Source organism: Carya illinoinensis, chromosome 11, assembly GCF_018687715.1.
Source record: "Carya illinoinensis cultivar Pawnee chromosome 11, C.illinoinensisPawnee_v1, whole genome shotgun sequence".
Taxonomy (NCBI): domain Eukaryota; kingdom Viridiplantae; phylum Streptophyta; class Magnoliopsida; order Fagales; family Juglandaceae; genus Carya; species Carya illinoinensis.
The window spans coordinates 22,052,957-22,080,817 of record NC_056762.1 but is presented as its reverse complement, the minus strand read 5'-3'; the positions used below and the strand labels follow the sequence as shown (position 1 = coordinate 22,080,817).

At 35.1% G+C, this 27,861-nt stretch overlaps 2 protein-coding genes and 1 long non-coding RNA gene across 3 annotated transcripts; 2 read left to right on the top strand and 1 right to left on the bottom strand.

Moving 5' to 3' along the window:
• Positions 1-39: 39 nt before the first annotated feature.
• On the bottom strand, positions 40-4,637 carry LOC122280889. Its single transcript, XR_006230078.1, has 2 exons — positions 4,577-4,637; positions 40-497 (listed from the first exon to the last, which is right to left on the bottom strand). It is a non-coding gene; the product is annotated as an uncharacterized LOC122280889 (long non-coding RNA).
• A 5,482-nt stretch (positions 4,638-10,119) lies between these two features.
• On the top strand, positions 10,120-10,908 carry LOC122281905. The gene has a single exon (XM_043093770.1). The coding sequence runs from the start codon at positions 10,399-10,401 to the stop codon at positions 10,723-10,725; it is 327 nt and encodes a 108-aa protein (XP_042949704.1). The 5' UTR covers positions 10,120-10,398; the 3' UTR covers positions 10,726-10,908.
• A 9,914-nt stretch (positions 10,909-20,822) lies between these two features.
• Positions 20,823-27,702, top strand: LOC122281834 (uncharacterized zinc finger CCHC domain-containing protein At4g19190). Its single transcript, XM_043093639.1, has 7 exons — positions 20,823-21,123; positions 21,239-21,301; positions 21,561-21,703; positions 21,878-21,994; positions 25,116-25,317; positions 25,939-26,053; positions 26,150-27,702. The coding sequence occupies exons 1-7, from the start codon at positions 20,899-20,901 to the stop codon at positions 27,175-27,177; spliced, it is 1,893 nt and encodes a 630-aa protein (XP_042949573.1). The 5' UTR covers positions 20,823-20,898; the 3' UTR covers positions 27,178-27,702.
• The last annotated feature ends 159 nt before the right edge of the window (positions 27,703-27,861 follow it).

Sequence of the window (27,861 nt, the reverse complement as noted above, 5' to 3'; positions counted from 1 at the left end):
AAGAACAATAAAAACAACAAAAAATAATTAATAAAGTAATGACCCAGGCAACACCATATGTCATTTACATCACTGTTCTTATTAAAATAAGTGATCCGCTAATGCATTTTCACAAACACAAAGATGAACAAACCCTGCACTGCACCAGTCGAAGACCACCAACAGCAGAAATTAAAATGTACAATTCAAAAATAGCCAAAACAATCTACAAATTACCCCAAAACAGCCCACAAATTACCAACACAATTCAGCTTCAATTACAAAAGATGACCTCCAGTTCATAAATTGCCAAAACAGTCCTATGGAAACAGATTCACCAGAGACTTCAGGATCTCAGCCTGCTGCATAACACTCATACACAATCAAGCTCCTCAGATGACATGTCCAGTTCAATGGATTAGTGGAAAGCACCCCTTATTGACCACTACAAAATTAACTGGTATGCAGCCATTTGACAAGAAGAATTGCAAGGTGGACATTGGCTCTATCATCGGGAACTGGGAAGGACAAGTCATGGAACCATGAAGATGAACAAAATATAGAGTCAATGGTGTCATTGCACAAAATATAGAGAGTAATGCAACAATGAAACTTTAATAAACAAAAAAACTGAAATAAAATATAAATGATATTATCAATATGGTGTAGAATCAAAACCCAAATGCCCTTTGATTGACATTGTTGCTCTAAATGAATCCAACATCTTCTTTTACAATTTGAGTGGGTAGGTAAAATCATTTTGTAAGATTAGAAGTCTAATAAAAAAAAAAAATACAATTCAGGTGCTATCTCATATGCATGCAAATAGTTCAAAGGCCAAAAGTTCAATCAGAAGAGGAAAACAGTTCCCCACGACAATTCCAGAAGAAACTAATTATATCAGACGAACATAAGAACAAGCGCTTCATAGTATTTATTGATCAAGTGCATATGATTAAACAAAATATTATAAGCAGAAAATTCTGAGAGGAAAGAATTAGCCTTCTTGGCCTCAAAACCCATGATTTTTCACAAATAAAAACCACAGAGTAAGTACCAGAAATATCAAATTTCTTGCTCCCACGAATACAATAAAGTTTCACATCAATATTCAAACTGGGGTCCTAAAGATATTCAAACTGGGGTCCTAAAGATAATCACACCAAGAAAAATAAAGGGAATCACACCACGTAAGTTCCACCACATGAACTCCTTCCTTCAAAATGTAATTTTCATTAAGGAAAGCCAAAAACTATACTTCCCCTGAACCAAATGATGAAGACTCACTAAGTTCCCCTGAACTATACTTCCCACGTAAGTTCTGCTCGAAAAGCACAACGCTTTCTTCATCAAGGAATTACCAACCCAAGTAAGATGTCTTGGAAATGATCGACAAGGTCATTTGTGCCAGATTTCAACACAGAGTTCATTGAATTTAACAATTATATCAAAATCTATATCCACTAACTCTTATCAGTTATCAACATTCCCAGCTTTTCCAACCCAACATACATTCAAACCACCAAAAATAAGCTAGGTTCAAAACCGATATTTGAAGGAAAAAAAGTTCAAATAATTTACCCTTCTGAAGCCAACAGTCATCGAGTGTCCCTCTATGTTGATCTCGGTAGTTAGGGCAAAATCTTGGTTGTAATTTACCCTTGTGACTCCAAATACGCAAATGGAAGAATGGAAGCTGGGTAAGATTTCTCTGCAAATGAAAATGAACTAAAACAAGAGGGAGGGAAAGGAAATGGAAGGGAGACGATGCAAACGGAAGCCGTCGATTGGAAGGAAAGAAAATGGAATTGTCGGCGTGAGAGAGGAGGAAGAGAAAGAAAATGGAGCAAGTGAAAAATAAATTATTGCAGCAATTGGGAGGGAGAAAGGAGATGGAGAGCTTCGGCATAGAGAAGAAGAGAGAAATGAAAGAAAGGGAAAGTAGAAGTTGAAAACCGAGGGAGAGAAAACAGACGATGGAGTGAAGGGAAAATAATAAAATAAGATTTGGTTCTGCTACAGTAGCTCGCCAAGTTTGGCAGAGTGGATGGAATTACTGTAACAAAAAGTTTAAACTTTTGAACTTTAGCTAGTTCAATGCAGATGAATTTTCATCATTCTAGCTAAAGTTTGACGAGCCACTGGCATTTGGCTAGGCCAATGCCAGTGCTCTTAGAAACGAATTCATTGGCTAAGTTGGCAACACGTGTGAATCAAAGTTTAAAGGAGGGTTGATCTTTAGGGATATGAGAACTTTTAATGATGCTCTTTTGGCAAAACAAGGGTGAATGATCTTACAATATGAAAACACTTTATTGCATCAGATTTACAAAGCCAGGTATTTTCCAAATGTGTGTTTCTTTTACTCATCTTTGGGTACAAACCCATCATATGCATGGAGGGGAATTTGGAAAGCCAAGTCTTTATTATTTTAGAGATGTCAATGGAGGGATGGGAATGGCACATCAATTAAGATATGAAAAGATGTATGGATCCTTGGGCATCAGGCTTTAAATAAAGAACTGCTATTGACAGTGGGGTATAAGGATGATGACATGGTGGCATCTCTTATTGATAGAAGCATAATGTGGTGGAATGTTGACAAAGCTAGAGCTATCTTTAATCCAAGTGTAGCACCAGATATTCTCAAAATAGTCATAAGCCCAAAAGAACATGCAAATAAGTGGATCTAGAAATATAAAAGAAATGAAACTTTTAGTGTAAAAAGTGCTTACAGATTTTTCAGAACAATTTCAACAAAAGATAAGGGAGAGGGTTCTCATGCTTACAATCATAATCAGGTGTGGAAAGAAATTTGTCTTATGAGAGTCACTAATAAAATAAGAATCTTTGCATGGAGAGCTTGTTGGGACGGTTTACCTACCAGAGAAAATATGAGGAAGAGAAACATGGAGATTGAGCCTACTTATGTGTTTTTTCAACATGAGCTAGAAGATCTTTCACATACTCTCATTTATTGCCCTTTAATTAGAGAGATGTGGAATAAGCATAATGCTGCTAGGCTTTGTGGCATAGGAGAAATAAAATAATAATAGAGCAGCTTCACTTGGAACCATAACAAGTCATTGAGCATGTTTTTCTTTACAGCATGCTCATAAGAGTTTAACTATAGTACCCCCTACAAGAGCGGAGAATATATGTTGTTGGCAACCACCACCCTCTAATTTTCTCAAACTAAATGTGGATGGTGTGATGTTCTTTGATCTACATAAGGCAGGTGTGAGAGCAATTTTAAGAGATGAGCATAGAAATGTGGTAATGGCTACCAGTGAAATTGAAAATGAAGTCTTTGATCCTGAATCTATCGAACTAATTGCAATGTTTAGAGGTTTACAACTGTGTGCTTACTTGAAATTTTCTAATCTAATTCTTGAAAGTGATAGCTTGTTAACGGTGTGGGCTTTGCAAGAGAATGAAGTCTCCTTTGCATGCATTGGGAATCTAATATTTGAAGTAGGGCTGTACATAAAATCGAGAAAACCGACTAGAACCGATCAGACTGGCCACCTGAGCAAGGAATCGGCCGAAACCGACAGAGAACCTGTCGGCCGACAGTAGGATTTAAGCCAAACTGACGTCAGCTGGCTACTTCGTAGTTCAACCTAGGGAAAAACCACTGAACCGGCCGACATCAACTTATATATATATATATATATATATATTTTCAAATATACTTATATGAAACGACGTCGTTTTGGGAACATAGGTTGTAAAAAAAATATAAATGCAACGGTGCCGTTTGAGTTAAGCCAAACGACACCAACTAGGGTAAAAGCCTCCTTACAACCATTCTTCCTCATTTTTCCTTCGAAATTCCCCCCCTCCCCCAGTTTTATTACAGATTCTCCCCAACGGCAGCCACCACCACAGCCAGCAGCCTCCCTTTCCGATGCAACAATGACATCTCCTCTCTGATGTGGCGATCACAATACCATCTCCCTCTCCCTCTCATCCCTCTCAGGGCTCTCAGAGCCTCTATCTCACTCTCAGGTCTCTTATCTCCCTTTCGTCTCTCTCTCACTCTCTCTCTCTCTCTCTCTCTCTCTCTCACTCTCATGGGATGGTTGATGTTTATTGTTTGGATTTGTATAGTTGTTATTGTAGAATCTATATTATTGAGTGTTGAAAAATGCCTATGACAATATGACTCATTGGAACCAATGTTCACACTGATGAATCGACGGCAACCGGCCGAAACTACGCAGACTGATTTTACCACTCTCCGTCGATTGGTTTCTGTGACGCCCCCAAATTCCGTTTGGGATCGGACGGACATTTGAAGCGTCGAGACATGCAACACAAGGTTACCTGCCCCCGTTCATGACATATAAGATGCAATAATCCTAACATGCATCTAACATTATGCAATATTCGCAGCGGATAATTTTTTTCTTTAGCAATACTATGCACCAAACTGAAAATATCCTAATACTTAAAACATACTTCATACATAAAGATCTATTGAATAACTAAGATCACATCACTATTCCAAAATAGTTATGATCCAAAAGTACTGGAGATGCAACTCCATCGTATAAGTAGTAATTTAACTACTATATTAACATTAACGACGCACCGTCGTTCAATCGACTGTGTCTAGTTGGTCAGCTCCTGATCCTCCTTCAGGTCCTGTAACAAGATCTACCATTCGGGAGGAATGGTAGTTGGGACTACCACAGTGAGATTTGATTACAAATCTCAGTAAGTTAACAAAAAACTTCCACACATGCTAATGATGCATGGATGACAGTAAAAGCATAAATGCATAATCAAATTCATAAGTGATTAAAGAATAACTTAGCGTACAACATAGCATAATTGACATAACTTAAATTGAAACATGAACTGAACTTGACTTGACATGAATTTGATCTGAAACTTGACTTAGCATGAACTTGCTCTGAAACTTGAATTAACATGAAAAATACATACTCCACAGTTGTTGTGGCCCCATGTATTCTACACAAACTTGACTTAACATTAAAAATACATACTCCACAGTTGTTGTGGCCCCATGTATTCTACACAAACTTGACTTAACATGAAAAATACATACTCCACAGTTGTTGTGGCCCCATGTATTCTATGTGTAAATACATACTCCACAGTTGTTGTAGCCCCATGTATTCTACACAAACTTGACTTAACATTAAAAATACATACTCCACAGTTGTTGTGGCTCCATGTATTCTACACAAACTTGACTTAACATGAAAAATACATACTCCACAGTTGTTGTGGCCCCATGTATTTTACGCATCACAATTGTAGTTAAATACATACTCCACAGTTGTTGTGGCCCCATGTATTCTACACATCATAATGTACTCAAGATGAAATGTGACTGGAATACGAAAGGACTGAAGTCCTGACGTAACATAACGTGAATTGAATATAACTTAGAATACATGACCAACTTGAGATAGAAACATTTCGTAACATGGCATAACATATAATAGACAACATATTTAACATGACATACTTGCAACAGTGAATATTACATGACTTGACTTACATGTAATAGATGACATACTTAGCATGACGTACTTGTAATGTACAGTAATACATAACAGAATATATTATGTAACAGATAAAAATTGATGACAGAATAAATTCTGTATAATAGACAATTACATGATAACTTGACATGGCATGACACATATGATAACATACATACATACACTGTAGTTCTTTTACTTAGCATACATACACAGTAGACTGCTAGTAAGTTAAAAGCTAACTTACCTCGATCTTCGCGTTTCTTATAAAACCTTAAGTGCGATCACGAGGAACTGTAATTAGTGATTCTAAAAGTTAGAACTAAATCACTAAAAATTTGAAATATGAAAAATACTAACTTAAAAAGTAAAATTTTTAGTTTACTCTCTACATGTGGGAAAATGACCGTTTTACCCATAACTTAAGGATTTTGCATACTAACTCCAAAAGTTTCCAAAATTTACATTTCTCAAGTAAATTTTGTCCTAAATTTAAATATCAACTCAGAAAAATTTAAAACAAAACACAACTATGGAAAACATACTATGGCCAAAAAATCCATAGGCCATTTCCCTTGATTTTTGTTGCAATTCCTTCCAACTTCAAAACTCATGCTTAAATCAACATTTTACAACAAACATCTTCCAATCCTAAGTTCAAAACCATACTTAAAACATCTATTTAGAAAAACCTAATAATCAACACCAAACTTTTTTGTAAAAAGATCCAAGCACTTGAATCATAAGTTTTGACCTTAAATCAAAACATTTCCAAGAATTTCAAAAATCAAATCTTACTTCTAACATATTCATAATATCATCCTAACATCAACCATGCTTTAAATTATCGAACTAAAGTCACCAAAATCACAAAATAACATTTGGAGTTTTTGGTTTTACACTTAGTCCAAAAACATAAACTTTTTCCTCAACTAGTTTTGATAAATCTCTTGATCTATGACTTATAATTATATGATCTTCAAACCAAACCATCACATGGTTTAAAAAGATGTCCTAAAACATATATAAGCTTCTAATTCAAGATCACATGGTTAGAAATTAACCAAAACATAAATTTAGCCAAGAATATCCACACTTTGGCTTATTTGAATATCTCTTTGCATAAAATTTCATATATTTGAAACTAACATCAAATATCTTCAAAATAATAATATAACATGTATATAAGATACTTAGTATCCTCCAATAAAATTATTAAAGTCATTAGAATAGGCTTAGACCACCAAAGAGTTAAACTTTCTCAAAACAGAAACTGTTTTTCCTCTTCCAGTTTCTAAGTTTCTAAATCTAAGAAAATCTTTCATCAAAACCTTTAATCATGCAAAAATCCTCAACCAATAGTCATATATACATGTTAACAATACTCCATAAAAATTTCGGACTAATATCTATCCATTAGCTTGGTCAAAAACTCCAAACTATAACATACTCTCCAGATTCACGCCCAGAATGACTTTTCCATGGTTAAAAATACTTTTGACCGACCAAATGACCATGGAATGATACGAAAAATACATCTACGGAAACTAGACTCAAAGAGGAACAACTTATATGAAGGAGACTTTATGATAAAACACTTACAAAAGCTTCGAAATGGGTGTGCAAAACAACTCCAAAAAGCTGTCCGAGAGAGAGTGTTTGGTATTCTTTCAATGGAAAGCATAAATGAAGATAATTTCGTGGGGAGGGGTGACTGGAGATACTTGTGGATAAGATATGGAAGAGATGAGGCTGGAGTGAGAGTTAAGTGTAGGACTCTCTTACCCGAAGTGAGAGTTAAGTGTAGGACTCTCTTACCGGAGTGAGAGTGGAGTGTAGGACTCTCTTACCTAATAATATCTACAAAAATCAACTCAAGATATTTTTACCCAATAATATCCACGAAATTAGCTTAAAATATTTTCTAAATGTGGAGTAGACTTGGAAGAGTAAGGTGGTTAAAATCTTTCCATGTGTATTTTAAATCTATGTTCTTCACATATTTTCCAAATGTGTATTTTGCTTAGGTGTCATGATCTCACACCTTGATTTCCTTCACAATTCCATCTAATGGTTTCTCTTTGTGCTAAGTATCTAATACTATTCATTATGTGTGGTTAAGATCTTGCCAAGTATCCAAATAAAATTTCGCTAACCTAATTTGGACATTTCACACTGTGATTTTGAAAACACTGCGTTTAGTATATTTACCGAGATTACTATTCACTCCAAAAATAAACGTAATAAACTTAGTACTGAAAAATCTTAAATATTCAATTAAGCCTAGTGGTGTAGACTATAATGTATTCTGACACTTCTAACTATCTCAAATAATTAAAATCGCATTTCTGGCACCATAGTGAGTGATAACACTAACTATCTTGACAGGCTAAAACCTATGCGATTAGTCGATTCGTGTAAACTTACGGAATTTTCACAAGGTTCTTAAGGTCAAAAGAAATTCCACAATTGAATTTCTAGCGGGCTGTTACAGTTTTGGTTGGTATCTTCCCCTAAAATCCATATCGGTTTAGTTTCGGTTTTGGTCCAAAACCGAAACCGAATGGTCGGTTTTCACCCCTAATTTGAAGTGTAAAATTTGCTACATCTCATTACTGAATACAAGGTTCAACATATACAAATGATGGGAAATGAGGTTGCACATCGCCTAACAATATATGCTTGGAGAATTGAAGATATTGCGATATGGTGAGATGTTGTCCCAGACTGTTGCTCCGACTATATGGCTGAACAACGCTTATTTGTAATGATTATTTCTATTGGTTATGCTAATTGACGATATTATTTTATCAAAGAAAAAACTAGTATAATTGTGTTACTTTATTACAATTAGTTTCAATTTTTATAACTATCTTTCATTTAAAATATAATTATGTCTATTATTATTTTTTTAAATCATGATGATCTAAATATTTCATTTTATAGAACTAAATAACAACCAAAGCATCCGTATGCCCGAGATGAAATATTATTACTAATATGATTTAAATTTTTTGTGTACTTATTGAGCTTTTATGAACTAGTCTAACCAAATATACCTAAATCATACAAATAATAACTTTTAAAACCAATGACTATACGAATATAAACAGCAAATGCCTAAAAATTTACGATGAATCTCAAAATCAATATTTCTTTTTCATAAGCATATAATTTATTATAACACGTGGAGATTGGAGATCCCTTCAACCACTTTTAAAATATTCAGACTTAGGAGTTAACTCTAAAAAGAAATTAAAAAAATAATAAAGGAACGAGAACTTAGAAATAATGATTTTATGTTAAGTAAACCACGAGATAGAAAAACATTCTCAAAACAATTTAGATTCTATTTAAATAGTGAAAGTATTTTATCTTATTTTATTATTATAATTTTGTTAAATTTTTGTATAAAATATAATAAATAATTTAATTTTTTTAAAAATTTTTAAATAATAATAATATTTAAAAATAATATTTTATTTAACTTTTAACTTTTATTTTAATTTATCTCGCCTCAACTCAATATTTAAACAACATCTTAATCCTAATTCAAAAACAAAAAAAATGTTAAATTGGCGCTCGTGGGACCCATGCCAACATTGGAGGTTAATAAGCACAAAGGGGTTAAAAAGATGAATTTGGTTACTTTTTATTTTTATACACTATATTTACTATTATTTATTTTATTTAAAAAAAGGCTGAATTTATTATTAAAAGAATAATTTTTATATAGATTTCCGATTTAACTATTTTTTTTTTTAAATATTATGTTGGACAGCCTGGACTTTAGATAAACCTTAGGATAAAGGATTAGTTGAAGAGCATTTGGATTCTCTGCATCAGCTTGGACGTGACCGTCCACCAAGCCAATGGCGAGCATGCGACTTTATTGGATAATTGTTCAAAAACTTAGAAAGAATATCATACGCAGATTGGTCCACACCCCCCCGGCGGCGCTTCCTTTTTTATTTTTATCCTAGCAATTAACTATTTAGTAATTTTACATGTAATTAAAATAAGTAAACGTACGTGATCGTTTTAAAAAATAAAATAAAATTTATTATTAAAATATTAATTTTTTTATATAAATTTAATATTTTATTTATTTTTTCTAAATAATTATATGCCAATTATATAATTCACAATTATAAATATATTTTTTTTAATTATTTGAGTAGCTAAAATGGAAAGTGATGCTCATAATAACAAACAAAAAAAATTTCTCCTATCATTTTTATATCACATATCATATATAATTTTTTAATTTTTAATTTTTAATTTTTTTCTCTTATTAGATATATGTGCTGTATAAATAATGAGTAAAATAATTCAATTAGTTTAAAAAAAATTAAAAATATAAATAAATAAAAACAAGTAGAGTGTATAGTGTGGATGGATGATTGTTACTCATAAGAAAATAATATTGTTTGGATATTGAGATGATTCAGATAATTTAAGTTGATTTGTAAATAATAGTATTTTATAGATTTTATTGTAATGTGTTTAAATGTAAATATGTTAAAATTTGTATTTAAATATATAAAATAGATTGAAATATAATTAAAATATAGAATAAATTTTATCAATATTTAATTTGAGAAGAGTCAACCAAAAACGCAACAAAAACGAAAAAAACCCTACAATGGAATATCGGGAAGTCTCCGGCCATTAATGGTGACGTTTCCATTCACAACTCTTTTTGTTTCTGATCATTTCCAAGTCTTAAAAGCAAGCTCTTCGAGGGGCTTGAGGTGCTGAGATAGCTAGATAGATGAAAAAGCTAGAACACCTCAGACAAATCCATGTTTGAATTAAAAGGAAACATCTGGGTTGTCTATTCTTGATATCGACCATCAAATTCTGATTAACTTTTTTCTTTTATCTTTTGTTTTTGCTGATGGGGTCAGAGTCTCCCCAAAGAACAGCATGTTGCTTTTGTTTCTCCACCAAGAAGAATGATCTGCAGAAAAGCAGCAGCAAAGGGTTTGCAGGAACAAACATGGAGGACAGAGACTGGGAACAGAAGGATGAGATTTTATCTGATTTAAGCACCTTCTCTGTTGACGAACAAGAAAGGAGGATGAAGAAGGCATTGAAGGAGGAGGAGAGGGTTAGTAGGGAGGCTGAGAGGGTTGTTCAATGGGTAAAGCAAGAATCAGCAAGAATGGATGCTTCACTGATCAACGCTGTGCTCAGCAAGAATGAAGGAAAATCAATCAAGTAATGGTTTTTTATTGGAAAAAAAAAAAAAATCAATCTCTTTTGTTTTCCTTTAGATGCACAGATTGGAAACTGTGAATTACTTGTTCATGGCAACTGCTTTTCATAGCTGAAAGAATTTGGTATAATCTTGTGTGTAAATGAAGACATTGGAAGAAACAAATTAAATAATTGTTTTGTTCACAAAGTCTTGGATATTTAAATTTATTTTTATAAATATTTTTCCTAAATTCATAACAAAAATTTCATGTGCACTCACTATTACATATTTTTTGTGTATTTTATTAATTTGATTAGCCGCATCATTTTTTTTTAATATAAAGTAATTGATTTTATCAATCACATCAGTAAAATGTGTAAAGAGTATATAAAAGTGACTATATATAATAAAAAAACGTCTATTATTTTTTCAGCATGAAAAAGAAAATTGAGAAAATTTTCTGGTGATATTAGTCAAACTTAACCTCTAAATATTGGCTTGTTAAAAGGCGTGTGTTTTGAATGTATTATACTAATCCATAATCAGAGGTGCTGAATGTTGACTAACCAAACCAAGAATCTATGATTGACCTTCTTTGAGAGGCAATTTGAATTTTGGATGGATTTACATATGGGGATCTCTAACAATGAAGAGCCATTGCATAATTATTAGGTTGGTTGAAAAGAGTTGAACAGGATCTCCTAGAGTGGGGTTTTGGGATGTTTTAGAGACTATGTAGGAGATGATCTGAGAAAACTCAATCAAATAACCCTTTATGTTTAGATGCATCTTTACCGTATTTCTTTTGCAAAAAAAAGTAGGATTTATAATTAAAAAATAATTTTTTAATAAAATTTTTAATAAAAATGTACGGAAATTGCACATTCTAAATTTGTATAAATAATTTTTCTTTTATTTCAAAGCGAAGACGAATAGCGATGCTAATCAATAAATCTGACAATTAAATTGGGATGGAAAGAGGCATGGCGTGCAAGGCAATATATTTATATTTACTGTTATGCTTTGGAATGGATGTGGTGTTATTTGGGTTTTAACACCCTCCAATAAGAGAAAGCCATCTCCGCATTCCACAACTTAATCCAATAGGTATCACAACTGATACCTGCCAAGATCAAAAGTGGAATTGGAGAGCCTCATCTTGTAAAAGTCATGTCCTCAATGCCCGAATTTGGTTTTGTTCTGCCTCACAAAATATCAGTCTATTATCTACAAACAATAAGTGGAAAATGGGTTACGGCAACGACGATGTCGTCAACTTCGATGGTCATGGCAGCGACGATCTTTACTATAATGGAAGAATGGATCTTTGGAAAGAGGGTCTTGGTAGGAAGAGAGGATCGTGGGAATGGAAGAATCGGTCTGAAAGAGGGTGATAGCAGGGAGAGATAGTCATGACCATGGGTCTGGGAGATTGGAGGGTATTGGACGATGGTCTTGGATAGGGCTGTAAAACGGTCGGTCCGGACTGGAAAAACCGACCGGACCGATCGATTTGGTCCGGTCTGGACCGAACCGAAAAATATAGGGTTAAGGTTCGGTCCATGATTCCTTGGACCGAACTAGTTCGGTCCGGTCCACGGTCCATGATTCCACGGACCGAAGTGGACCGGACCGACCGAATTAAAAATATATATTTTTATTTTATATCTATATTATTTTATATAATTAATTATGTAATTTTCATCTAACATATTCCCATTTATAATATAAAATTTTAAATATGTAATTACAAAATAATATTCTATTATTTAAGTAGTGTATATTATCAATTAATTATAACCAATTCACCATTAACTAATTACTAACATCTACATTTATATCTAATTAAAGTTATTAGATAAATGTTTTGTAAAATACCTAAATTGTAAGTAAATATAAAACAATTGATAAATTATAAATTAACTAACCTAATACGAGTTTCCCGTTATGTATATATGTATATAGTATATATATTATAATTTATATATAAATATAATTTATAATTTAGAATATGTATTATGTATGTATATATAATTTATAATATGTATCATTGACCATATAAAATTTCTTTTTAATAAGTTAGTTGCATAATCTACATTAATAATTTACTTAATTTTAATTTAGTAATTTAAATAAAATATTTAATTGATTTATTTAGAAAAAAAAGAATAAAAAAGAATAATTGGATCGGACCAAATGGACCGATCGAATGGGACGGGACCGAATGCAGACCAGACCGAACAGACCGACTAGATATTTGGTTCGGTCCAGTCTGAAAAAATGATAAATCGAAAAAATAATGGACCGAATCGGATCGGACCGAACCGTTTTCACCCCTAGTCTTGGAGGAGAGGGTCAGTCTATAAAGGTCTTGATTCGGTGTTGTGCGGTTCCATTCTTAGACCCATGGGAGGACAAGGTGGCACGCACCTATTGGAGGGTATTATTTGAGGTTTAACACCGTGACCTTCCAAGATTTTCTCTTATGTTTTAGTATCAAGGGAAATAAATACAAGCACGCCGCCAAAAAAAAGGGCATCAAGGAAATAAATGTAGGAGTGGGGAAAATTTTTAACCAAATGCACGAGGATCTTTACTAGAATACATATCAAGGGAATATAAGTAGCAATGTTTTTGCTTCGGCTCCTTTCAATTTCGTCATGGCATCTTGGTCTGGTTCATCAAACAAAAATGGAACAAAGAGTAGAGGAAATTCTGGATCAAACAACTACTACAAAGATACGGGAAAGAAAGCAGCTGCATTGGTATCTTCGATCAAAGAACATGAAAGGATGCGGGATGAGGCAATAGAGCGTCGGAAGATGGTAAACGAGCTTCTGAAAAAGAATGTGGACGAGCTAGCAAAGAAGAAGACAGAAGAGCTTGCGAAGAAGAAGACATCCAAGAGTGCTGCCGATTGTACGAAAAGTGGCTTAACTTGCCATGTCAAGAGAAAGCCATTTTTTCTTTGCATGCATTAAATGCAAGCATGCTTTGCAAACCAAAAGAGAAACATATGGTTTGTAGGTGCCAGACTTGATTGTCTACCTAAGCTAAAAGTTTGACATGCTTTGTCTAGTAATTCTCACGCCAAAAATAGATGTGCAACTGTACCATGTAGAGCATGCATCTGAAAATTGATAGAAGTGAGAAGACAGTCTAAGAGATAGGTTAATATATAAAATAAATAACAAAATTTATATTTTCTTATTAACTTAAAAACTTATGATTTTATATCATATCATAGTAGAGATTTTGAATTTAAATTCTAATCCTATACTATATTTTATTTAATTAAATATTTCTTGTATTGAGCTATCTATTGAGGAGGAATCTGACTCACATGTGAGGAGAGCGTTAAGATATAAAATAAATAATAAAATTTATCTCTTCTTATCAACTTAAACTTTAAAAATAAGTGATAATTTCACAAGATATACAAATAGTCAATTGAAAGTTTTCTCTTTGACGAGCTTGTGAGGTTTAGGTGTATTAAGTTTTTGGATTTAAGTGGTTTGTTACCACTCTTTTGTACTCCACTTTTGATTATTGAACTATTTTTAGATTGTCTCTGGCCGCCGGTGGATATAGACTATTCTTCCAGCTGCACCACTTAAAATCTTTTGAAGACCAAGATATCTAATGATCTCACAAATGCGTTGAGAATAGAAGGTTTGAGATTTGAAGAAAATATTTGTTTTCTGCAAGTTTATTTCTTGGCCTTACCAAGAGGAATAATAATTAAGGTATTTGCAGACTAATAAGAGTGTCCAAAGCATTAGCATGACAGAAAATGAATAATCATCCCTGAATAAGATGTGAGAGAAAAGAAAAATATTATTTAAAGATCTTTACATTACAAACCATCCATATGATATAATTTAATTTGTAAGATTTAAATTTTAATTTTTTTTTTTCAAATCAAATTATAATACACGGATGGTGTAACCTTTAAGGGTTGGCTCAAGTGGTAAAATGCTTTGGACTTGGGGTATGCTCTCCCTAGGTCTAAGGTTAAAATCCTCTTGGGTACAAACAATCTTTAGGCCATCGGATTGGAGGATTTTTTTTCTTAAATTGTTCAAGGTGCACTTACGAGAAATTTCTTGTCGATAACCTGTGCACCTTCAGAATTAGTTGAGACGTTGTTCCTGAGTACCTGGTACCAATAAAAAAAATAATATACAAATGGTGAATGGTATAAAGACTTTTGAATAAAGTTATTCGAAAAAGAACGAGAACATGACTAGGACCAAACTTTTGCTTGAATGAGGAAACCCATGAGATCTAAAACTCCAAAATTAAAAAAGCAATAATAATGAGTCCCAAAAATAATAAAATAGCGGGAAGAAAAATTCTATTTGTAATCCTGAGTAAGGATCTGCGTATGCAGTCTCATTAATGAATGCGGGTAAAAGGAAAAAAAATCATTTTAAAAATGATATTATTTTAATTTTAAAGTTTTTTTTTTTAAACATAACTATATAGGATTGCATGAACAATCCCCCCATTTTGAAACTATATATATACTAACTCTAGTGGGAATCACCTCGTCTTATACCTCTTTTCTATCTTAAAAAGGTAACAAATGGATTTGTTAAGGATAAAATGGTAATAAATGGATTTGACAAGGATAATAAAGTAGTTAAGATATAATTGCATGGGTAGTGACAGGTACTGCATTATTACTACCAATTTACTCCTTATAAAGTATTATAAATTTTTTATTTTTCTATCATTTTCTTTTAAGTATTTTTTTAACATTCTTAGCCATTAAGAAAAAATTAAAAAATGAAAAATAATATATATTTTACTAATAGTCACTTCCTTAATCATTAAATAAATAAAAAAATTAAATACAAAAGAATAGTAAATAGGTAGTAGAAGGGTAGTAACCCTATCATTTTCATAATCGCATTACTTAATTCAACAAATCTAATTATAAAGTCAAAATGATCAAACAATCACCTAATATTAATTGGTGGTGCTATAAAGTATCTATAATATTAGTATGTGAAATGCTGCTGGACGGTCGGGCTATTTAACTTAGAATAGCAGCCCTCCAATCACAACTTGCCACGTAAGTAATTCTATTGAAAGTATAATGAACCTCGTCACACTAGATCTTCATGAATTGGAACACCTTCATCCTCACCCTTGTCCCTCGCCGTCATTCTCACCATTGTCCGTTGCCATTGTGCTCATTGTTTTCCGTCCTCGCCATCCTCACAGCCATTGGTCATGTGAAAAACAATTGGTTTATAACAACCACTTCGCAATACGATCACTTTAACAACTGAAACAAAACCAGAAACCCAAATCGATTGGCCCGCTGCATTTTCATCGCCCATCTCTTAGTCAATTTTTCTCCCACTGAATCATGGCTTTGTCGAATTCATCTACTAGTCTAGAGCCCAGTCTTCTGCAAGCAATTACATACTCCCAATTTCTTTAATCACAAAAAAAAAAAAAAAAAAAAAACCCAAACCCAAACTGAGACTTGAGGCTTATACCAGAGTTCCCTCCGAACATCTTCGAAAACCTAGGTAAAGGCAATGGCACAAATCTTAGAAGTTGGTAGATTATAAACCATAAACCATAACAATCGGGGTGAGAAAGTTAAGAAATCGCGCTAAACTTCTAGTACAAGTAATGGAAAAAGGAAAATGGGTAACCTTGAGGTCCAAGAGGCATTGGATCTGGCAGAGAAATTCGCGAAGAATGGCCATAATATCGAGCTTAAGTAGGCACTTAAAATGGGGGTTATTAGCCTGAATCGTAAAAACCCCAATTTTGCTTTTTTTTTTTTTTTTCTCTTTTCCTTTATTTTCTCCCCCCAACGAACCAGAGGAAAAATAGGGATGATGAGATAAGGAAATTTACGATGGTCTGGTGTAAATGGGGAGGAGGAAGTGGATCGAATTTCAGAGAGATGGGACTTGGAGGCTTCCACAGCGGAATTGATGGCCTCTTTGACGACCTTCTAGTAGAGCTGTGCTTGTTGGGTGCCGTGCGAAAGGGGGAGCTCTAGCCAGGGCGATGCCACCGTTTGGGTCGTGCTCCATCAATGCCACCGTCTGGGTCGAGTGCCATCGGTGCCACTGTCTGGGTCAACCGTCGTTGGGGATGAGTGTGGGGACGAAGTTGAAGACGAAGGAGTGAGGGGCATATGAGTCTCAATCGGGTGTATGCAAATGCAAGATAAAAACAATAAGCATATTACGTGGCACGAGTCTATTAGAGGGCTGTTTTTCTCAGTTAAATAGCCGGACCGCTCTCCAGGTTAACTCTATTAGTATCTCACTCTCACCCATTACACTAATGTGAAACTACCCATTAATTTTTAAATCTAACTCTTATTATTTTTTTTCATAACATGTAAGACTTCATTCAAACTGGAAACCCATTATACAAATCACAAGAGAAAGCCCACTGCCTAACCAATGATGTACAAAGAAAAGCAAAAAAGCAATTAATGAGCATCATCTAATAAAACCTAATTAAAGATCACATATGGACAAGTATTTCACCATTATAGGGTATCATTAATGCTTTGAGCATGCCATGCTCATAGATGTGCAGCTTCATTAACCTGTCTTCCCATATGTAAAATTTCAGATTTGGAAAAATAATGAACAATGTGCTGTATTTCTATCATTAAAGGCCTATGTGTTGAGAAAGAAGCATTCCCATATTTAATCACGACCCTAGCTTTCCTTCTTCTCGGGTAGTGATCCCTGTCTATCTCAACACTAGCTTGCCGACCTTCGTGGATCTTTGCCTGACTCTCTTGTTGAAGTGGTGCTTGGTCTTTTGTTAATCACTGTTCTCATCTTAGCCTCTTGTCTTTTCTCCTCCAATGAGTCGTGTTGTTCTTCTAGTTTCTCTTCGTTAGAGTCTCAATTGAAATGGTGGACCCTATAAGTGGGCATCCCAATTTTGACTAACACTACCACCTCGTGTTAGTAAGTGAGGGTGAAAGGGGTTTCCCTCGTTGGAGTTTTGACGGTGGTCCGGTAGGCCCATAGCACCCTGGGGAGTTCCTTTACCCAAGCCCCTTTCTTCTTGTCAAGCTTCTTTTTCAATATTGCGAGCTTGTTGGTTGCCTTAAATTGCCCGTTGGCCTATGAGAGTCTCGAGGATGAGTATTTGAACTTGATTCCCAAGTTTCTACACTAGTTACGATAGTGATCCGAGTCAAACTACCTCCCGATTCCTTAGATTATGTAATGAGGGATGCCAAATCTGCACACTACTGCCTTCCATAGGAATCAGGTGATGTTGTTTGCCATTATCGTCACCAGTATTTCGGCCTTCACCCATTTGGTGAAATAGTTGAGAATAACGATCACAATCTTCACACCTCCTTTGCTTGGAGGTAGGGACCCAACTAGGTCAACTCACGACAGTGTGAAGGGCCATGGCGACATGATCAACTTCAACTCCTCTTTTTGGCATTAGGGTATTGAGGCGTAGTCCTGACACTTCTTGCATTTCTAGACAAGCTCTTTTGTGTCTTTGAGGGCCTGTGACTAGTAGTATCCTGCCCTTACTACCTTTCCTGCTAATGCTTTCCTGCCTGACTGGTTGACGCACACTCCTTCATGTATCTCTGTCAGGATATACTGTACTTCTTTGGGTGAAACGCATCTTAGGAGGGATGCAGAGTAACCCCACAAGTATAAAATTTCGTCCACAAGGGTGAAGCATGTTACCCTATTCTTGATCTTCCTCACATCCCACTTCTAGTCGGGCAGCTCATTGGTATCTAGGTATTTGATTATCTCTGTGGCTTATTTTGGAGCTTCAAGCCTTACCTTTGAGGCCACCGTCTACGGTTCTAACCACCGTTTGTTCTGGTAGAGGGATGTCTTCCTACTCGAATGCACTTGTTGGTTCTCGGCCCTAGGCACTTGTTGAATTTGAAAATACTAAAAGTGTTTGCATCTTTCCCCCACCAACATCAAGTGTTTCTTCAGCTTCTTACTCTTCTTGGTGAAATCCCCTAGGACTTGGTTGACAATCACTTAGGAGTCGGCTTTTACTTCCACTTCATTGGCACCCAATGACTCAGTAATTGTTAACCTGACTAGTAATACTTTATACTTTGCTTCGTTATTGGTGGTTTTGAATGCCAACCTGGTGGCATAGTTGTGTTCTTCTCTGACATTCCTAACAATATCCACCCCCACTTTATCCTTCAAATAACAATGAGTACAATTCCCACCAACTACTATAACCATTTTTTGTAAATTAACCTTTGTAGGTAAGCTATTGGTACAAGCCTTGCAAGCAAAAGTTTTCACTTTGTTAGGGAGGGATAAATGCCATAGTTTCCTGCAAAAAATAGATTGCTGTTTGAGTGAGAATTTTCTACACCATCATTTTTATGTACCATCTTCCTAATAAAATGATAACCAAATTTATTTGCACCACAAACAAACTTATCAATTGCCTAGAAATGGAGAAAAATATGGAAAATCTGCTCAGCCACATAAGAAGGAAAAATATTTTTGATCAAATCTTCATTCCATATTCTAGACAAAGTGTTAAATAACATATTAACAGTGCCATTCAAGGGTAATAATTGAGAAGATTGAGAACTAAAAACCTCCAAGCTTGGTGAATCCCATAGATCTGTTCATACATTAATGTTTTCTCCATTTCCAACTTGCCATATACAACGAATAAGAATATCCTTTGCTGTGAAAGTGCTTCTCCACTCATAGAAATGATTGTAAAATACCACTTGGCTCTAATAATCTTGAACAACAATGAATCAGAATCATGAAGTAATCTCCAACCTTGTTTATCAAGCAACGCCAAATTAAAAACCTCTAAATTTCAAAAATCCAATCCTCCAATCAACTTTTATTCACACATTTATTCCAACTAACCCAATGAACTCGCTCAAGACTCATGTTGTCCCCACCAAAATCTAGTGAACATATTCAATTCCTTGCAAAAAGACTTTAGTAATTGAAAACAACTCATAATGTAAGTAGGTAATGCCTGAGCCACTGTCTCAATAAGAAATTCTCAACCAGCTTGTGATAAAATTTTCTCTTTCCACCTTTGTAATTTGTTCAAAACTCTTGATTTTAAATTTTGAAAAGTAGAAGAACGAGCATGCCCAACAAAGGATGGTAAACCCATATACTGAGTATGGTATTGAATTGATTGCACATTCCAAAGTGCCTTAATCGAATTCACCTCTTCCTCCCCAACATTTATACTAATTAATAACTCCGTTTTCTTCAAATTTATATGTTGTTCAGATGCATTTGTTAAGTGCCAAATTGCAGAATTTTCTAACATGTTAGCTCTAAAAATAACAAACTGCCATTAGTGACGAATAAGTGAGTAATCGTTGGGGTACCATTACATACCCTTACACTCCTCATCAATCATCTATTTTCATCTTCTTGAATGAGAGAGAATAGCCATTTAGCACATAAAACAAATAAATACGAGATAACGGATCACCTTGTCGGATACCCCGATAAGGGAAAATGGACGATGTAGGCACACCATTAAGGAGTATCTTATAAGACACCAAAGATATACACGATAAAACCAATGATATCAATCTAGAATCAAAACCCAAACGAAGCATCACTTGTTCAAGAAACTTTCATTCCATCCTATTATTAACTTTACTCATATCAAGTATAACAGACATGGCACCCTTTTTACCCCACCTTCTCTTTCGGATTGAGTGAACAACTTCATAAGCAAGAAAAACATTATCCGTGATGAGCCTCCCCTTGAAAAAATCACATTGAATAGGAGAAATAAGTTGGGGTAAAATAATTTTCAGCTTAGTAGTGATCATCTTAACAAAAACGAATAGGTCTGAAATCTTCAAGTTTTTCAGGTGTCCTCTTTCTCGGAATCAGAACTATATGAGTTGCATTTAAATCATGTGTGAAATCTTAATTTTTTTAAATGATAAATTTTAGGGTATTACAATATGTAACATTTTACAAAATGAATTTAGGGCAAGAAGAAATTCAAACGTTGAAGTCGGTTGGGCTGGGCCGAAGGTAGCTGTGGCGAGAGATCAAGGCCTGAGCCTAGCAATTTGGCCCAAACAAGCCGAAAAAGACATAGCACAGTCGTGTCTACCATCCGCGGTAGAATGCAGAGAGGAAAATCAGAGGAGAGGGAGAAAGATAATCGGAGTAAGAGTAGAGAATGGAAGGAGAAGAGGGAGAGGGACTAAGGCTGAGCAAGAGGTTCTCTGACAAGGGCCCTGATGGAGAAGTGGATTACAAGACGAAGGCCGGCACCGCGTGGAGCCATTCGTATCTCAACCAAAAGCCATGGCATCCCCTTTCCTATCCCAACCAACGCCGCAAGTGGATCGCAGAGCAGACCCACGCCCAACGCCAGCGTCGAGCCGAGGAAGTTGCTCGCGAGGTATCATACTATTCTTTTCAATATCTCTCTTCTCTACTTCTAACTTTTCCTCCCTTATCTTCACATTCGGATTCATTACTTTTCTTTGTATCGATCTCTCTCTTTCTGCTTGCAGTACTCTCAGGAGCAGGAGTTCTTTCGGCAGACCGCTCTCATCTCCAAGAAGGAGAAGGAAAAGGTCTTTCATTTCTTCTTTGCTTCCTTCGTAATATTTTTCTCTTTCCCAGTGAATTAGGTTTATCTCTATCCATCTATTGCTCTGATATATTTAATTTACCTTTATATGCAACAATTGTGCTTCCATTGACTGGAAACTCTCCAAAAGCCAATCCAGTGCAATATCTCACGATACCGTTTTCAGTATTTGATGTGTGGATTACCATATTTTCTTTTTGTTCTTTTGCAATTTTGTATAACTGTATGCTGTAAAATAATAGGTGGAGATGATGAAAGCTGTTAGCTTCATGTATGTTCGTCCACCTGGTTACAATGCCGAAAGTGCCAAAGCTGCAGAGATTGCTGACGAGAGGAGAAAAGAGGAACCGAATGATCCACTCGCTGACGGGGAGTCCACTGCTATGTACCATTTGCATCTCTGTATTGTTTTTGCAAAATTTTAATTTGGGACTAATTTTTCCCAGAAAGGAAGAAAAAATGAAGAAAAATGGTCTTTATAGTAGTTTCTTTATTTTCCGTACTATATTCACCGTGTTTCGGAAGATAAAGATTAATAGTTATGGTGTTTCTCACGTAGGCCACCAGAATCTGTTCCCGTTAGAGGTGAAGAAAAGAAGAAACCAAGACCAAAAGATGTTTTTGGGCGTTCATTGCCCACCGAAGAAGAATTTGAAGTCTTAAAAAATGCTCCACGGTATGTATGGATGTGCTCTCATGCATTGCAAAGCTTACTTGGCAGTTGCTTGACGTTATACATGCATGAATCTGGACATTGTGTTATTTAAATTAACTTGAATAAAACAGCAAGTTTTTAAAAAGCTACTGAAAATGTTGCAGATTGTACAGATTGAGAGTTCGAGTTGTGTCCTTAATGTTTTTTGTTACAACTTATTGTCTGCAGAACTGTATCAACTTTGTGGCTACTGTTGGTTCAGTGTTATGCAGCATATATAGCGTCATTGCTTTTGTTTGGGAAAAAAATTGCTCTTCTTCTTTTAAATAGTACAAGTAATTGCATTAATGACTGTTAAACACATGAAAGGTAAAAGATAAGTTGAGGTTGGATTTTGGAACTTGTTCTAAATCCCTGTATTAGATTCAATAAGCCAATGCAACCAAAAGAGTAGTTCCTAAGACCATAATATACATCATGACAATGTTATTCCTATATCTGTAAATTTAAGGTTCTAGGCAGTTTCCCATTGTCGAACTGAGAAGTTGTTAGATCCTATTTCATTATTTATAAAGCCATTTAGAAAATTACACTTGATGTTGGAGTTTCTTTATTAATAGAATTTAGACCCTTTTCTATTGAACTTGTTCACTGTCAATAAAGGTTAGATAATTATATTCTTCCATTTTATTTAACAAAAACAGGTGATTTGCTATTTTATACAGTGGTGTAATTGTTTTGATATACATGAATTGACTACAAATATTGCATTTGGGTAGTGATTAGTCTCGTGCATATGCCTGGATGCAATGATTTAACCACCAATAGTGTGGAGAATTTAGAATATTGTTAGGCCTTGTGAGTTGATCAGTGGGGGTTTGGAATGTTAGCTCAAAATGGTGGGACTTTTTGGCTGATGATTTTGGTTGGAAGCGTTTGTAAACTCTTGGTGAAGGCCTGGCTGTCAGGCTGAAAATGGATCTTGGGATATTGTTGCCGCTCTCTCAGAACACTTCTATTTAGTGCTCATAGCATGTATGGTCGTTTTAGTAGTTGAACGCCTAGATTAATCACCAAACTAGAAGTTGTCAAGTCTTTACAATCACATTACCTGTTGCCATTTAATCTATATGCTGGACATAGTCAGTTTTGGGTGGAATGGGAAGAAGTGGATTTTTCTTTCCATTTACTTAATTAGATTTTTAGTTTGACTTATGTTACTCCTCTTGGCTTCTTCAACGGCTTTAAAGGGTTGTGTGAAGGAAACCGCTGCCTACAGCTTTAGAGGGCGGTTTTTTCTAGTTTACAAGTTGGGAATGGATCCAGGGGAGTTGTGATGGTCTCTCTTTTGTTGTTTGCTGATGAAAGCTTTCCTTTTACAATACTAATATCAGACACATATTTTGTATTGTAAAGTGGCATCAGGTTTTGAGATTGAATTTTGACAATGGCAATATTGTGAGTTTGGGGTAGGTTGGAGGGATTGAGGAGCTGGTGGCGATTTTTGTTGTAAAGGGGGGGTCCTTTACTGCAAAATTTTTGGGCACGATTTATTCTTTCGTGTCATAGGAAACTTCACCAGCCTCTTGGAATCACAAGGAAAATCTCCTTATCTGTTTGATTGAGTAAAGTCTGGAGATAAGTAGTCAAAACTACCTTTTGATGAGTAATATAAAATTTTAGTAAAAACTAATAAATAGGCATAGCCCATGTACATAGGAAGTATACAACAGTGAACACCCAATTACAGCTTAGGAGCTAGAAAGTGATACAAGAAGATCATACAAGCTGGCTCCATTAAAAACACTGGCAGAAGCCCAAAGAAATAGAGTATGGAAGAAGAAACTTTTAAGCTCATCAGGTGAACGTTTCCTATCGTCAAACCTTCCATAATCTATATAGGAATTCTTCTGGTATTATTACTTGTTGTACACGATGGGGTCCATAATAAAATATTTTATTGTCATATTCAATGATGCCCATTCAAGTTGATTTCATCTAATTCAACAGTTGAACAAATGTGAGTTTTAATAGGTGATACGTCATATTACCTTAAATGAATAAAATCTTAATATCTTGATGCAATGATAACTCAATCTAATGAACTTTTCTTGTAGATTGTTTGTATCCGTATGAATTTGTAATGATAGTTCTGATTTTGAGGTCCTTCTCTGCATGAAATTGATTATTTTTACATGGTTTAAAGTAGGGGTGTCAAATCGTGTTAACGGGTCGTGTTCGTGTCGTGTCAAAGCATGTATATTATACTATATAGCTCAACCCTAACCCGACCCATTAAGCTTATCGTATCAAAATCTCAAACCCTAACATGACTCATTAACATAACGGGTCGTGTCGTGTCAACCCGTTATGACCCATTAGTGAATATTACGAAATATGTTAACACGATATAATACGACCCGTTTCAAACTGTTTATGTAAATAGGTTAAATAAGTCCGAAATTAACCAATTTGACCTAATTAAATTTAGCATAATTTTATATAAATTTAAAAATCACAATATTTATAAAAATTATAAAACTAAATACAAGTTCAAAATTACAATCCAAATAATAAAAATATCGATATTGAAATTCTAACAATTTCACTTTTGGGTATAAGGGTATAATTGTAACTTTAATTTTTTTAACGTGTCATAACGGGTTGAACCGTTATCAACCCCGTTAAGCAATCATGTCTTAACGGGTCAACCTGTTTTGACCCGAACCTGTTAAGACTAAACCCTAATCCGCTATTATCGTGTCGTGTTCGTGTTGGGTTAATGGGTCGTGTAACATATTGCCACGCCTAGTTTAAAGGAGCACTTAGCTTTTCTACCAGTTGATTTATCCAAAAGCAATTTAAGTCAATATATGTCTGCCTGAGACCTGTAGTTTGTGTATTATCCTTTAGAACCTGTAGAAGATAGCTGGTAATATAAAACTTGTTTCAGGATTCTGACGGTTATTCTTTTGAATGATATGTAAAGCTTGATGAATTCTCTACGTGGTGTTTCCCTCTACTTAGCAGATGCTCTACTTTGTAATTGAAATCAGTTACACATTTGTTTTGAGTATAGCATGTGTGGTAGTGATTAGCGAACACTGATTTAGTAGTAAATTTCAATGATTTATTTTTCCAGGCTGGAGACCGGTGTTCAGGGAAGGGCGAAACCATTTGGAGTGGAAGTTCGCAATGTGAAATGTCTAAGATGTGGAAATTATGGTCACCAAAGTGGTGATCGTGAATGCCCATTGAAGGATGCTATAATGCCTAATGAAGAAAGTCGATTGAAAAGAGATGATCCCTTAAATGCAATCCTTGCCCACACAGATCCTAGTGAGGTCAGTCTTATCCCATCCTCATCCGCACAGATTCCATAGGTTACCCAGGACCTTGGCTAAAAGCCAATTTTTCCTTGTTGCTCACAAATGCCTATTTCTTGTCACTGTTTAATTGGTGAATGTGTAAGATTCTATTGGTGGCTTTGGCTTTATGCGAGATCATTTTTTTACTTCATTCTATCCCTTTTCACCACTTGAACTGAATTAAATTAATGTTATTTACTGGCATCCATTGGCCTCTCTGTAGCACATGGTGAAATCGTTTTGGTAACTTCCTTATATTCTTTTGGCATGGGTGCCAATCCCACCTTTGAATGGATAGCTTTTTATCTCAGTTTATAAGGCATATGTCCCCATTTTGCACCTATAATTTTATTGTTTGCAAAACCATATTTTGTCTCCACATGCACGTGTATATATATATATTTTGTGTTAAAATAAGGTCATTTTGTTCATAAAAGAAAAAAAAGGTCATTTTGAGTAATTTTTACTTCTAAATTTGGTTTCGGGAAGGGATTACCTGGAATCCAGCATACTTATATTGTTGCTTTGCTATAAGGTCCCACAGTCGGGACTCTGGACTAATATCAATTATCCTGTGTTCTTTGGCCTATTTTACAGCCGCTAAAGTGGGAGCTCAAGCAGAAACCAGGAGTTAGTCCTCCGCGTGGAGGGTTTAAACCAGATGACCCTAACCAGCAAATAGTTGCTGAGGACATATTTGATGAGTATGGAGGTATCTACTTTTTCTATTCCAGGAACTTCTATGACAATTTTTATGTTGTATAAACTAGGATGCTCATGTGATGACTGTCATCGCTCCATTTGGTAGGGTTCCTGAGTGGGGATAATATACCCGTGCTGCTGACCAACTTCTCTACCAAACCCAAGAGGAAGTCCAGAAAGAAAAGGAAGCAAAAAAGGCAGCACTCATCACCTAATAGAGAATTGAAGGATCCAAATGAAGACGAGTTATCTTCTGCGGATGGGTTGCAGAGGTCAAAGAAGAAAAAGCGTAAGATGAAGGAAAGGCAGCATAATGATTCTGAATCAAGTTCAGACAGTAGAGAGTTTGACAGACATAAAAAGAGCAGACACAAGCATTCTTATTCATCTGAGGATTCTGATGCTGACAAAAATCTTAGAAGTAAAAAAGGCAGAGACAAGGATTCTACCTCATCTGGAGACTCTGAACTTGATAGGCATCATAGAAGTGACACAAGCAGGCAAAAGCGTTCCTTTTCATCTGAAGATTCTGACCTTGATAGGCATCTTAGAAAAGACAAAAGAAGACACAAGAATTCCTATTCACCTGAAGATTCTGACCTTGATAAGCATCATAGAAGTGACAAGACCAGACACAAGAATTCCCATTCATTTGAAGATTCGGACCCTAGGAGGCATCGCTGGATGGATAGTAGTAGACACAAGGGTTCATATTCATCTGAAGATTCTGACCTTGATAAACATCATAGAAGTGACAAAATCAGACACAAGAATTCCCATTCACTTGAAGATTCGGACCCTGGCAAGCATCTCAGGATTGATAGTAGTAGACACAAGGGTTCATATTCATCTGAAGATGCTGACCTTGAGAAGCATCATAGAAGAAACAAGGGCTCTTATTCATCCAAGGCTCGTAACCAGAGGCATCATAGAAGAAATGAGAGCAGACACAAAGGTTCTTATTCATTTGAAGATTCCGATGCTGAGAAGCATTGTAGAAGTGACAAAAGTAGACACAAACACGCCTGTTCGTATGAAGATTCCAACCCGGAGAGGCATCATAGAAGGGACAAGAGTACTCATCCACATAGATTTAATGATTCTGATGAGAAGCATCGTAGGAGTAAATATTGACATCATCATAATCACCGTCGTCACCACCAGTCCGATCCTTCATCAGAATTTGACTTCAAAATTCGATATACTGGAATGAGCAGGCTGGATGATAAGTTTTATCTGATTGCTTGCTAACAAATCTTAGCCGTGAAAAAAGGAGAAACCAAAGGATTCAGCTGTCTCTTGGGTTGTTTATTGTGATCAGGGGATGCTCATTCTTAATTTTACCCCCAAGAAGCTCTGTTCTTGTCTACTAACATTCTGGTCGTTGGGTGAATTGGTTGTGTAACCCTGCCCCTTACATCAGCTTTCCATCATGGTACTGCATTGGAGCAATCTTTACATGGGACCAGAGCTTGAATTTTCCGTTAAGAAGCTGATAACTTGTGCAATGTGGATTGACGTTCCTGGAAAATTAATTTATGTTGTTTAGGGATTCATTCGAATTTTATGGAGCTTCGAATTATCATCCCATGCACTTGTGGATCTATGGCTTTTGCTAGATCGAACTCATGAAATACATATATAGCTCTGTTGATTAAAGTTTATATTTTATATATATATATATATATATTTTCTATCAACAAAAAGGAGTAATAAGATTTTTTTAATTATTAAAAATTATTTTTAGGAATAATTTCACTCATGTGATGAATATTGTCCACAATTGTCTATTTATGTGCATTCAATGAGATTTATGCA